The 11,618-nt window shown below is 43.6% G+C and overlaps 1 protein-coding gene across 11 annotated transcripts in view; it reads right to left on the reverse strand.

The window, feature by feature from the left end:
* Window positions 1-5,900, reverse strand: part of ATXN3 (ataxin 3) — a 38,509-nt gene extending 32,609 nt beyond the window's left edge. For 6 of the 11 annotated variants that reach the window (XR_006293476.1, XR_006293477.1, XM_043556869.1 and 3 more), the window contains exon 1: window positions 5,797-5,876. Coding sequence is in view for 7 of the 11 variants with exons in the window: in XM_043556869.1 (XP_043412804.1) it covers window positions 5,797-5,820 (24 nt within the window). In the remaining 4 variants the exon portion in view is untranslated. Of the gene's footprint in view, window positions 1-124; window positions 796-4,948; window positions 5,545-5,796 lie in introns of those variants that run through there. The other 5 variants (XM_043556867.1, XM_043556864.1, XM_043556865.1 and 2 more) reach the window with 4 other exon arrangements.
* Between the last annotated feature and the right edge of the window lie 5,718 nt (window positions 5,901-11,618).

Consider the following 11,618-nt stretch of genomic DNA (forward strand, 5'->3'; position numbering starts at 1 on the left):
TGAACACAGACCCCTCTGTGGAATGATGGCAGAAGATGAGAATACTTTCTTCTCCCACTAACCCTGACCCTCTAAGTTCTCCTTTCCTCCACTAAAGTCTATGCCTTAAACCAGCCTGTCTTACCTTGTACAATTTGCTCTGTCACTCAAGAGTGACACAGAACTCTTTGGTGACTCCAAAGAGCAACACCTGGTGAGACACATATTTCTCCTGGTTCTAGGAACAAAATTCAGCTTCAGAAAATGACACAGGGTATATGTATGCAATGGAATAGGAAGGCAGCATTGAGAGAGTCTGAGCGCAAGATAGGGAGGGGGCCAAGATAAGCTTATCTTCATATTTTGGTATAGAAGTATCTTGAAGCTGAAGACAGTATCCCTGAAGTCACAGCCACATAGTGCAAGAGAAAGTGTCTCCACCTCTTTTTCCTTCTACTGTATTCCTACCTCTAGAAAGAAACTTCCTCTGAACACTACAACGTGAACTGAAGGAATACACAGCCATCCTACTTATATTCTACTGAAAAACGGGCAAGACAAACAAGTATTCACAAACAGACAAAAAGATGCTCAACGTCATCAACCATCAGGGAACGATATATTAAAACTGCAGTATGTTACTACTATACGCTCTCCAAAATGGCTAAAATGTTGGAGATTAGAGACATCACAATACCACTTGTGGACATGCAAATTAGTACAACCCCTCTGGAAAACTATTTGGAGTATCTACTAAAGCTTAACATATACGAACCCTGTGGTCTAGCAATTCCACTCTTAGGTACATAATGCCAACAACAGAAATGTAAACGTACATTCATCAAAACACATATAAAAATGTTCCTAGCACTACTACTGGTAATGCCCCACCCTGAACCATCCAGATGCCCATCACAGAATGGGTAAACTGTGCTCTTTTCACAAGGGAAAACTATATGACGATGAGAATGAATTCACTACAACGACCTGCAACAACACAGACGAATCAACGTTAAAGAAGATAGATTCAAAGAGCAGCGGCTGTATGATGCCATTTATAAAAGCTCAAAAACAGGCCAAACTCATCTATGACGTTAGAATTCAGGACAGTGATCACCCTCACAAGGGTGAAGGTGGGGTGGAGGGACAGTATCTGGAGGAAGGCCTAAGCGGAGCAAATAAATATTCTGTTACCTGATCTAAGAATTATTTACACATGTGTTCACTTTGTGAGACCTCACTGAGCTGTACTCTTATGGTGTATGTACCCTTAACGAGTGTTTGTTACAGTTAAAAAAGTTCAAATAACAACCACAACAACTCTGCTAAGATACAGGTATTTCACATATCAAGAGCTTCCTTTTTTTACGTTTATTTATGTACTTAACTTTTTAAAAGTTTATTTATTTTGAGAGAGAGAGAGAGAGAGAAAGAAAGGCCACACACACATGAGTCGGGGAGGGGCAGAGAGAGAGAGAGAGAGAGAGAGAGAGAGAGAGAGAGAGAGAGAGAATGAATCCCAAGTAGGCTCTGCACTGTCAGTACAGAGCCTGATGTGGGGCTCAAACTCATGAACTGTGAGATCATGACCTGAGCTGAAACCAAGAGTTGGTCCCTTAAATGACTGAGCCACCCGAGCACCCCATGTTTATTTATTTTTGAGAGAGAGAGAGAGAGAGAGAGCTCATGCAAGCAGGAGAGGGGCAGAGAGAAGGAGACAGAGGTTCCAAAGGGGGCTCCATGCTACCAGCACAGAGAGAGTCTGATGTGGGGCTAGAACTTACCAACTGTCAGATCATGACCTGAGCTGAAGTCAGACGCTTAACCGACTGAGCCACCCGGGAGCCCCAAGAACTTCCTACTATGGTCACCAGACACCAGATTTTCTGGGAACAGTCCTAATGCAAATTTTCTGTCTGGCTGTCAGGTTACATGCCTCAGTTTGGTTCTCTCAAACTATGGTCGTCACATTTAATACATATATTGAAATAGTGAAGCCAACTATTTAATAAAAAATTCTCTCTCTAAAAAACTCGCTTTGGGGTGCCTGGGTAGCTCAGTCACTTGGACAGCTGACTCTTGGTTTTGGCTTGGGTTGTGGGATTGAGTCCCACGCTTGGAAAACTCTCTCTCCCTCTGCCTCGATTCTCCACTCGATCTCCGTAAAATAATTTAAAAACCTAGCTTTGAAGTACAAAAAAATAAGCACTTGATCTCAAACTTTGTCTAAGTAAACTGTCACAGGAAATAGCAAGTTCTGTACTTCTAATATGATTTAATAGAAGAAAACAAATTGTTCAGTCCAAATTTAAAATCACTTTTTAAACAAGGTGAATCAAATTCTACATGAACCAAAAAAAAAAATTGTACAAGTGCCCCACCTAATATTATCCATTCCCAGCCCACCAATTTATCCCCACCCACCTCTTCCTCGTGGAGCTTTAAACCAAAGTTGGATAGAAGTTTATATGTGCTATGGTCAAAGTTCAGTAGCATTGAAATGCCATGATTTTAGGCCCAGACTTCTTGTATTGGGATCAGAGAATGAACGATCTGTATGTTCAGCTTTACCGAGGTATTTTACAAAACCACAGAGGGTTTTATAAAATACACTTACACAGAGGGTAAGTGTAACCAAATCATTCTCTCACCGTCCTTAAAGTCTTCAGGACCAACCTGCAACGAGTTCAAATTCCCACAGACACTACTGATTACAACGGAAACCAGGCATAAACCTTCAGGTGCACTCAGGATCGGCCTAAAGTGCCCACACAATCAACCTATGACTACTTCTTCATCTCATCTCAGTGACGCTAAGCTCTCATCCCCTATGGCGAGGTCCAGCAAACACAAGTATCTGAGTAACAACAACGGTCGGCACTTCCCTAGTACATGTGCCAGGAAGCATTCCAAGTGTTTATAACTGAGGTAGACACTTCATTATCCTCACACCACAGAGGAGGAAACTGGAGCACAGAGAGATAATGAGTAACTTGCTCAGGATCGTATGGATTGTAAATAGCAGAGCCGGGATTCAAACTCAGGCAGAAGTGAAGTCTGTGCTATTATTACTTCCTCGAGCCACTCATTTGGAATTGGGTTGTCCCTAGACCTCCACTATCCTCAAGACAGCTAGAAACCAACAATCACAAAAAGGCCAAATGAATAGCAGCAAGTCAAAGCTCAGCATCTTCTGGCATTTTCATTAATTTTAAACACAATCCCAACAAGTGTGGCTACACTCTCAATTTACATTAAAAGTACCAATTTGGATGGCACTGTGCCCACACCAAGAGCAGTTAGCAATAGAAATGGTAACAGAAATGACAGAAAGCAGACATCAGAACTAAAACAAACACCAAAACACCGGGCAGTTAGTGGCCATTTAGTACGAGGGTTTGTTAGGGCTTGGCAAACTCTAGCCAATAGGCCAAATACAACCTGCTCCGGTGGCTAAGAGTGGTTTTTATGATTTGAGATGGTTGGGTAACACACCCACACACAAACAAGAACATGTGAGAGGCAGTATGTGACCTGCAAAGCCTAAAATACTTACAGAAAAATGGTTTCTTTTAGACAACTACCACCATACACATCTTAGAAGCCCAAGAAACTCTCTTAATTCACTTAAATATTTATTGAGCAACTATGTGCTAGGCACCATCTTAGGCACTGGGGATATACCACAGAACAACTGTTAAATTTACATCCTAACTTAACAAAGGGCACTCAAGGTGGCGCCACTGTGAAAATGGGGAAACCAACATTCCCAGAGGAAGTAGTTGCAAGGCAGGCATCTCTATATACACAGCTTCCTTACGGCCTACGCTGGTGCTCTGACAAAGGTCATATGTATGCGGCAGACGGGGAAAGGAGGGTGCTGAAAAACGGCATATTAAGTTCAAACATTCCCAGAATGGACTGTGTATGAGATTCACGACGGGCCCTGTGGTTATAGGTATTTTCCATACTCTTTTTTTTTTTTTTTTAATTTTTTTTTCAACGTTTATTTATTTTTGGGACAGAGAGAGACAGAGCATGAATGGGGGAGGGGCAGAGAGAGAGGGAGACACAGAATCGGAAACAGGCTCCGGGCTCTGAGCCGTCAGCCCAGAGCCCGACACGGGGCTCGAACTCACAGACCGCGAGATCGTGACCTGGCTGAAGTCGGACGCTTAACCGACTGCGCCACCCAGGCGCCCCTACCATACTCTTGAAATATGCCTAAAAAACTTCAAAAGCCCTCATCTGTTAAGTACATATACGTTGATAAGGATAAATGTATTCTGTAAGTACCTTTAAGCCTACACAGATGTTGATAATCGAGAGTGACTTCTTTCAGGAAAAGTAGACCTTTATGAGGCTAGCACCCAGCTACTAAACCACCCAGGTTTAGTAGTTACCTTCACTGAAATCTATCCCAACAGTGCCAATGGCTGTCAATCAATATCTGTAAAAATATGTAACTCTCAAGAGGTGGTGTGGAAAAAGTTTAAAGTCTTCCATTTGAAACATCTGGTCCTATACCAAAGCTTTTGAAAATTAGGAATAAAAATATGTATATGGAGGGTTCTCTTCATTCAATCTCCTTAGCCCGGCAACTAAATTTCTCTTGTCCAAGATTCATCAATCACGTCAATCAAGTCAAAAGATTAGTGGTAACTATAGGAGTCCTTCCTCCCCCCCCCAACATAAAAACTGGTCTACTCCAGTGCCAAAACGTTCTAAAGTGTTTTCTATAAAGAAAAGCATTCCATTGAACAACTTGTTTAGATCCATCCTGTGTCTCTTTTGTCTTTGGTGGCTTTGTGTGAATGGATAAATGATCGTTTACAAGTATTTAACAAAACCAAACCCTGCTGCTCCTACTAAACAAAAGCCTCCCCGACAATCCTTTCCAAACACGAAACTATTATGAAACAATGTATCTAACATGTGCCAAAGTTGTCCTGGGGAAGGTTTCACTCACACCCAAATAGCTTGTTTCTCCACATGCCACCAATCGTATCTTCAAGTGCGTGGTCGTTAAAGAATAAAAGCAAAACAGGCTAGGTGAACGACAACAAAATTATTCCAGTCTAGTCCTGGTAACTAATAAGGAAGCTGGCCTCCTGATCCGGAAAGATGCAACTACCAAAAGAAACGAAACCTAGACATCCCGTAACAAAAACTCCTGTGACGACTTCCCTGTTCAGGGGCGCTCAGGATTTCCTACCTCACTTCCCCAAGTGTCAGGCCCTACGTGGGACGAGCCAAGGTCCCCGCCCTAGGGAGGCTCAGGGACCCGGTGCAGGAGGACAAGAACACAACCCCGGAGATCAAAGTGTATGGGAGGTTCCAATATAGAACAGAGGAGCCCAGAGGAGGAAAAGTTAATTCTGCCAGAAGTGGGACTGAGGGAGTGGGGTGGAGTTGGGGAGGGTCGAGGGAAGGGTCCAAGAGGTGACTAACTAGAACCTAGAGAGATTGGGGGAGAAGGGAATGGAGAGTGAAGCCCCCGGAAAGTGGAAGGGAAGCGCGGAAGCTAACCCATTCGGTGCCACCGCACTCCCGTGCCCCCATGGTGTCCCCGGCCCTGCCCTCACTCCCTCCCAGCTGCCCGGGCGTCCCGAGCCCCGGACACCTCGGGCACCGGCCTCTTTGGCAGAGGGTGCGGTGGGGGCGTCGGTGAAGCTGCCCTCCCTACGAAGTTCCCCCGCCCGGCGAGGCTGGGATGGGGGCGATCGGGCCCCCGCCAGCTCTGCGGGAGGAGGCTGTACCGCGCCCTACCGCAGCCACGGCACAACAGACAGCTCCCCACCGAACGCGGACACTCACTTTCTCGTGGAAGATGGACTCCATGTTTATTTGTCTGGAGCCAACGGCCCCCGCGCCGAACCACCCCCCTCCAGCCCCGCCCCTCGGCCCCACCCCTCCGCCCACCCTGCCCCGCCCCGCCTCGAGCCGCCCCTGCCCACGTGCCTCGCACAGACCAATCATCTCCGAGGAAGTGAGTCACGTGGAGCGAAGAGCTAGTGAACGCCGGGGCGGTAAATGCGAGGGCACGTGACCTGTGTAGCGCGTCCTGCGATCTCCCTTTATCTGGCCAGCTTGGGGGGGTGGGGGTGTTGCAGCGCCACCTAGGGTCTGGAGGATCTCCGCTTCCCACCCATTGCTATGGATTTTTAGGCTGTTAGGGGTCTGGACAAGGAACACCTGGGTTCTATGTTCTTTTATGTTTTCCACTTTGTGGAAATATGCTTATCATATTTGCATTTAATTATTTAATATCTTTCTCGTCCTCCCCCACTGAAAGCCGGATTAAGAAAAAGACATCATTGCATCCCCCAACACCTAGCACTTGTGTAAAAATGTAGTTAATACTTATACAGAGCTTACTGTAGGGTAGGCATTATTCTTCTTAAACTACTTTTGCATATATTAACGAATTTAATACAACCTTTGATGTAGGTGTTGTTATGATCCCTATTTTACCTATGAGGACACTGATGCACAGGGAGATTAAGAAAAGAAGGGTGAACAAAGTCAAATGGTAAGTTGCTGCGCTGGGGTCCAAATCCATACACCTTGTTATTATTGTCTGTGTTCTGGCCCTGAAGAGGAAGCATGAGTTGGAGGAACTGAAAAATCCAGTAAAATGGGGGGAAGGTATTTGAGGAAACTGAAGGAGTAGGGAAGAAGCAGATTTTGCACCTTGAAATTAAGAAAGGTATGCTTAAAAAAAAATTTTTTTTTAATGTTTATTTATTTTTGAGAGAGAGAGTGGGCGAGGGGCAGAGAGAGGGGGACAGAGGATCTGAAGCCGACTCCGTACTGACAACAGAGAACCCAATGTGGGCCACCCAGGTGCTCCCAGGAAGGTATGCCTTTTAAAGGCAGTTAGGGAGTTATATACAGTTTTTAAAGGAGAAGAGACATGCTCAGATTTGCATTTTATAAAGATCACTAGCTACAGAAAAGAGCTGACGCTGTCAAGGGAGTCTTAGGAGAGCTGATGGTATTTGGACTAGAGTATTGACCTGCAGTCGAGCGGAGACTGTTTTGAGAGATAATGAGGAATCGTGGAGACTCAACAGAACTTGGTGACCGTGGGAAGTGAGGGACATAGAAACATTAGGGATGATGTCTGGGTTTCTGCCCTAGGCAGCCACTGTGGCAGGAGCAGGAGGAAGGGCAAGGTTTGGGAAAGAGAAGATAGAGGTTACCTCTTAGAGATGTTGAATTTGACAAACCTATGATCCATGAGAAAAGTAATGGGTGGGCACATAGATAGATGATAGATAGATAGATAGATAGATAGATAGATAGATAGATAGATAGATAGAGGCACCTGGGTGGCTCCGTTGGTTGAGCTCAGGTCATGATGTTGTTGGAGCCCCACTTTGGGCTTGCTGATGTCAGCCTGTAAGTGCAGAACCTGCTTTGGATCCTCTGTCCCCTCTCTCTGCTCCTCCCCCGCTTGCACTCTTCCAATAAATAAGTATTTTTTAAAAGATAGATAGTCTGGAGTTCAGGGGTTTGGTTTTGCTATAGAGCAGGGAGTTATTCACAGGAGTGAATAAAATCATCTAGGAGAAAAGGAAGAGCTTGAGACGAGGATCTAAAGCAGAATCTTGAGGGTAGAGAAGGAGTAGTGGAAGAGAAGGGAGGAAAAAGCAGGGGAGTGTAAAGTTATCAAAGCCCTGAGAAGGGAACGTTTCAAGGAGCAGTCAGTATCAGTTGCTGCCAAGAGGTCCAGCAACATCAGGACTTAGCAAGATTCCACTAAATTGTGTTGCTATGGAGACTATTGTTGACTTTGGTGAGTGCAGGTTCAGAGGAACACAAGGGGCAGCAGGAGGTCAGGAAATGGAGAGTCCAGTGAGGACCGGGTGCTCTGGGATAGGATTTAGTTACCATTTATCAGATGATGCTGTGTGCACAGTCCACCATCCCATTTTGGGGAAACGGTCCATGCATGTTCTTAAGGAACTGTGGACTGACTGGGGAAACAAATCATGATCTCACGAAGTGAAAAAATATGCAAACCACTTTTTTTCCTGATTTTTTTTAAAAGAAAGTTTGTGTCTATGTACAGAAACATGTGTTTACTTTTTTGCTTATATACATTACAAATCTCTGGAAGACTATATAGGAGACACAGAGGTTACCTACATGTTTGAGATGGGAAGGGAACTAGGCAAATAGGCAGGGGTGGGAGGGAGACTTTTCACAGTATACAATTTTATTCTTGATTTTTGAACTATATTGTATTACTTATTCAGAAAAAAAATGTGATTATATTCATTTTATATGGCTACCGCAGCAAATCATCACAAACTTGGTGGCTAAAAACAGAAATGTATTCTCTCGTTGTTCTTGAGGTCAGATGTCTGAAACAAAGGTGTCAGCAGGCCCATGCTCCAAAGCCACAGGGAGAAATCCTTCCTTCTTCCAGCTTCTAAAGGCTCCTAGCATTATTAATTAGTTGGCTTGTGGTTGCAGAATTCCAACCTTGGCTTTGGTCTTTACGTGGCCATCTTCCTTCTGTGTGTCTCTGTCCTCTCATAAGATACCAATGATTGGATTTAGGTCTTACCTTAATTCACGCTGCAATCTTTAACTAATTTCATTGGCAAAGAACCTACTTCCAAACAAGGTCTTTGGTTCTGGGTGGACTTGAGTTTTGGAAGGACATGCTTTAACTCTCTCTAGTGAGTAACTGCTTACTAGGATGAACAATATGCTGAAGGACTCATTGTTTCGTTCCCTCTTAAATCCTCCCGGCAATATTCAGTGATGTTGAATTAATACTAATCATTTCATTAGGGCTTCCCCACCTGTTGAGCATGTGATTAATAGGGAACATTGTAAAGTGAAAAGACTGATGCCTGGGAGTCAGAATGAAAGTTCTGGTTTTGGCTTTGCCATTGAAACAGTGTATGATCTGCATATTAAATGTGTTGCATTTCCTATTCTTATAATTCCACTTGTTATTCAGCACATCCTAAACTTTTAACTTTGTAAGATAACTCATATCATCCTTCAAAACTCAATGACTATACCCTATAGAAAATGTTCCCTGCTTTCCACTGAATTTAGAAGTCCCTCTCCCCCTTCTGAGCTCCTGTATGTGCCTCTATCATACATAGTCACTTTTACACAGTATCATAATAGTTGGTTTAACCATACATCTTCCCCAACATCCTATAAATGTCATCATGGCAGGGCCCATGTCTTATGACCATTTGGTAGTTGATGTCTTTCAAATGAATTAATGAAGCCAAGTGTCTGGGAAAGATTCGTGATTCCCTAACTCTTCCCCCTCACTCCTTGCATTGGTCAGTCCTCAAATGTTGTGTATTCACCGTCTCCCCTCTTTTCTTCATTGCTCCTGGTAGTTCAAGCCCTCTTGGTCTGTTGTGTAGCCAGCCTGGTTTGAGGATTTCTGAATTGGTCTTCTAATTCCAGTCTCAATAGGTAAGATTCATAGTACTGTCAATGATCTCTCAAACATGCAAATCTCATCAGTTTTTCTTCCTTTTAACAAATGGAATACTACTATGTGTCAGGCACTAGGACCGTAACCGTGAAACAAACAGTCCCATCTTCATGGAGCTTATATTGGGAGGGATCTTTAAATACTAATTACACAAATCTTACTCTAAAATCCTTCAGTGGCTTCCCATTGCTGGCTTAAAAAGCACTTAGTGACCTGGACCAACTACCTGTCCAGCTGTATCTCCCAGAATTCCCCCTGCTCATCACACTAGCTGCTTCCCTTGATTTCCAGAGTCTTCTAACGAAGTCCTTTATGCCACTATACCTTGCACATGCCTATAGGAATGCACTCATTACGCCATACTGGACCTATTACTTTATGTGCTACTGAACTATTAGCTTTTGAGGGGCAGAGGAGTCTTAGTCTTTGTATCAAGGGTTGGTACAGAGCAGTGAATAAATGCATGAATTCTTTTTGACTGATTGGCACAGGAAAGTATTACGATAATTCAGTGGGAGAGAGAAGTTACTGAGCTAATCAGGAGGGTTGCTGGTGTGACAGCAGACCAGACTCACTACTAGTAGACTTCTTATGCCACCTTGGGCCACTCAGATTTTCTCTAATCTACTTTATTGGAGTTTTATGTCAACAAGTGAAGATTGCACAGATATTTCTATCTTCTTGAACACCGTATATTCTAAATTTAATCTGGTGTTCATTTTGTTGTTACTGAAGTCCAAATAGCTTAACGGAATTTTAACCATTTCACATTTTAAAATTGAAGGTGTGTCAGATTCACTGTCCAGAGTCCTGACAAGAATCATTGATAATTAGGGAGTATCATTTCATTGTAATATAACTTCTCCTAAATCCAGTATTATCTAAAACAAAATGTTTTCTGAGAAGAGGTAGTTGAATACAACAGATGACATGTATACATCCATGGAACCATCCGAAGCAAAGTTTCCTCAAAGTTTCCTTGTGCCCCTTGTAATTCATATTATTTTTTTTTAATGTTTATTTTTTGAGAGAGATGGAGAGAGCAGGGCAAGGGCAGAGAGAGGAGACAGAGAATCCCAAGCAGGCTTCATATCATCAGCACAGGGCCCGACACACAGGGCTTGAACTCACGAATTGTGAGATCATGACCTGAGCCAAAACCAAGAGTCAGACACTCAATGGACCAAGCCACTCAGGTGCTGCCCCTCCCTGGTCATTCTTACCTCTAACCCTTTTCTGGACTTTGTGCCTCCAGGCAATCAGTGATCTGCTTTGTTACTATAGTTTACAGTTTCTAACATTTCATATAAGTGGAACCGTAAAGCGTATGCTTTTTGTCTGGCTTCTTTCATCCTGGATAATTAATTTGAAATTCATTAATGTTGAAGCATTAGATCATTCCTTTTTAAAAATTATTTATTTATTAATGTTTATTTACCTTAGAGCATGAGTGGGGTAGGGTCGGGGGTGGGGAGGGAGTGGGGCAGAGGCAGAGAGGGAGACACAGAATCCGAGGCAGGCTCCAGGGTCTGAGCTGTCAGTACAGAGCCCAACATGGGGCTTGAACTCATGAGCCGTGAGTTCAGGACCTGAGCCGAAGTCAGTGGCCCAACCAACTTAAGCCACCGAGGCACTCTAGATCATTCCTTTTTTTAATGCCAAGTAGTATTCCATTGTATGGGTTTAACACAGCGTATTGACTTGATTGACATTTGGGTTATCTTTAATATTGGACTATGCATATTCATGAAGTCTTTGTGTGAAAGTAGGCTCTCCTTTATGGAGGAGTATCTCAGAGCAGAATGGCTGGGGCATATGGTAGGTGTTTTTCTCATTTGAAACCACACAACTGGATTTCCAAAGTGCTACAACTGGCAACTCCAGGTTACGCTCCTGCCAGCAGTGTGTGAGGTCCAGTTCCTTGCCAACACTGGTAAATACATCAATCTTTTAACTTGAACCATTCAAATAGGTGTGTCACGGTACCATTGTGGCTTAAATTTGCATTTCCCTAATGACTGCTGATGTTGGGAGTCTTTTCATGGACTTTGCCATCCTCTTATCTTTTTTGGTAAAGCGTCTATTAAAAATCTTTTGCTCATTTAAAAAAATTGGGCTGGGAGTGTCTGGCTGGCTCAGTTAGTGGGGCGTGCAACTC

This window comes from Prionailurus bengalensis, chromosome B3 (genome assembly GCF_016509475.1).
Source record: "Prionailurus bengalensis isolate Pbe53 chromosome B3, Fcat_Pben_1.1_paternal_pri, whole genome shotgun sequence".
Taxonomy (NCBI): Eukaryota; Metazoa; Chordata; class Mammalia; order Carnivora; family Felidae; genus Prionailurus; species Prionailurus bengalensis.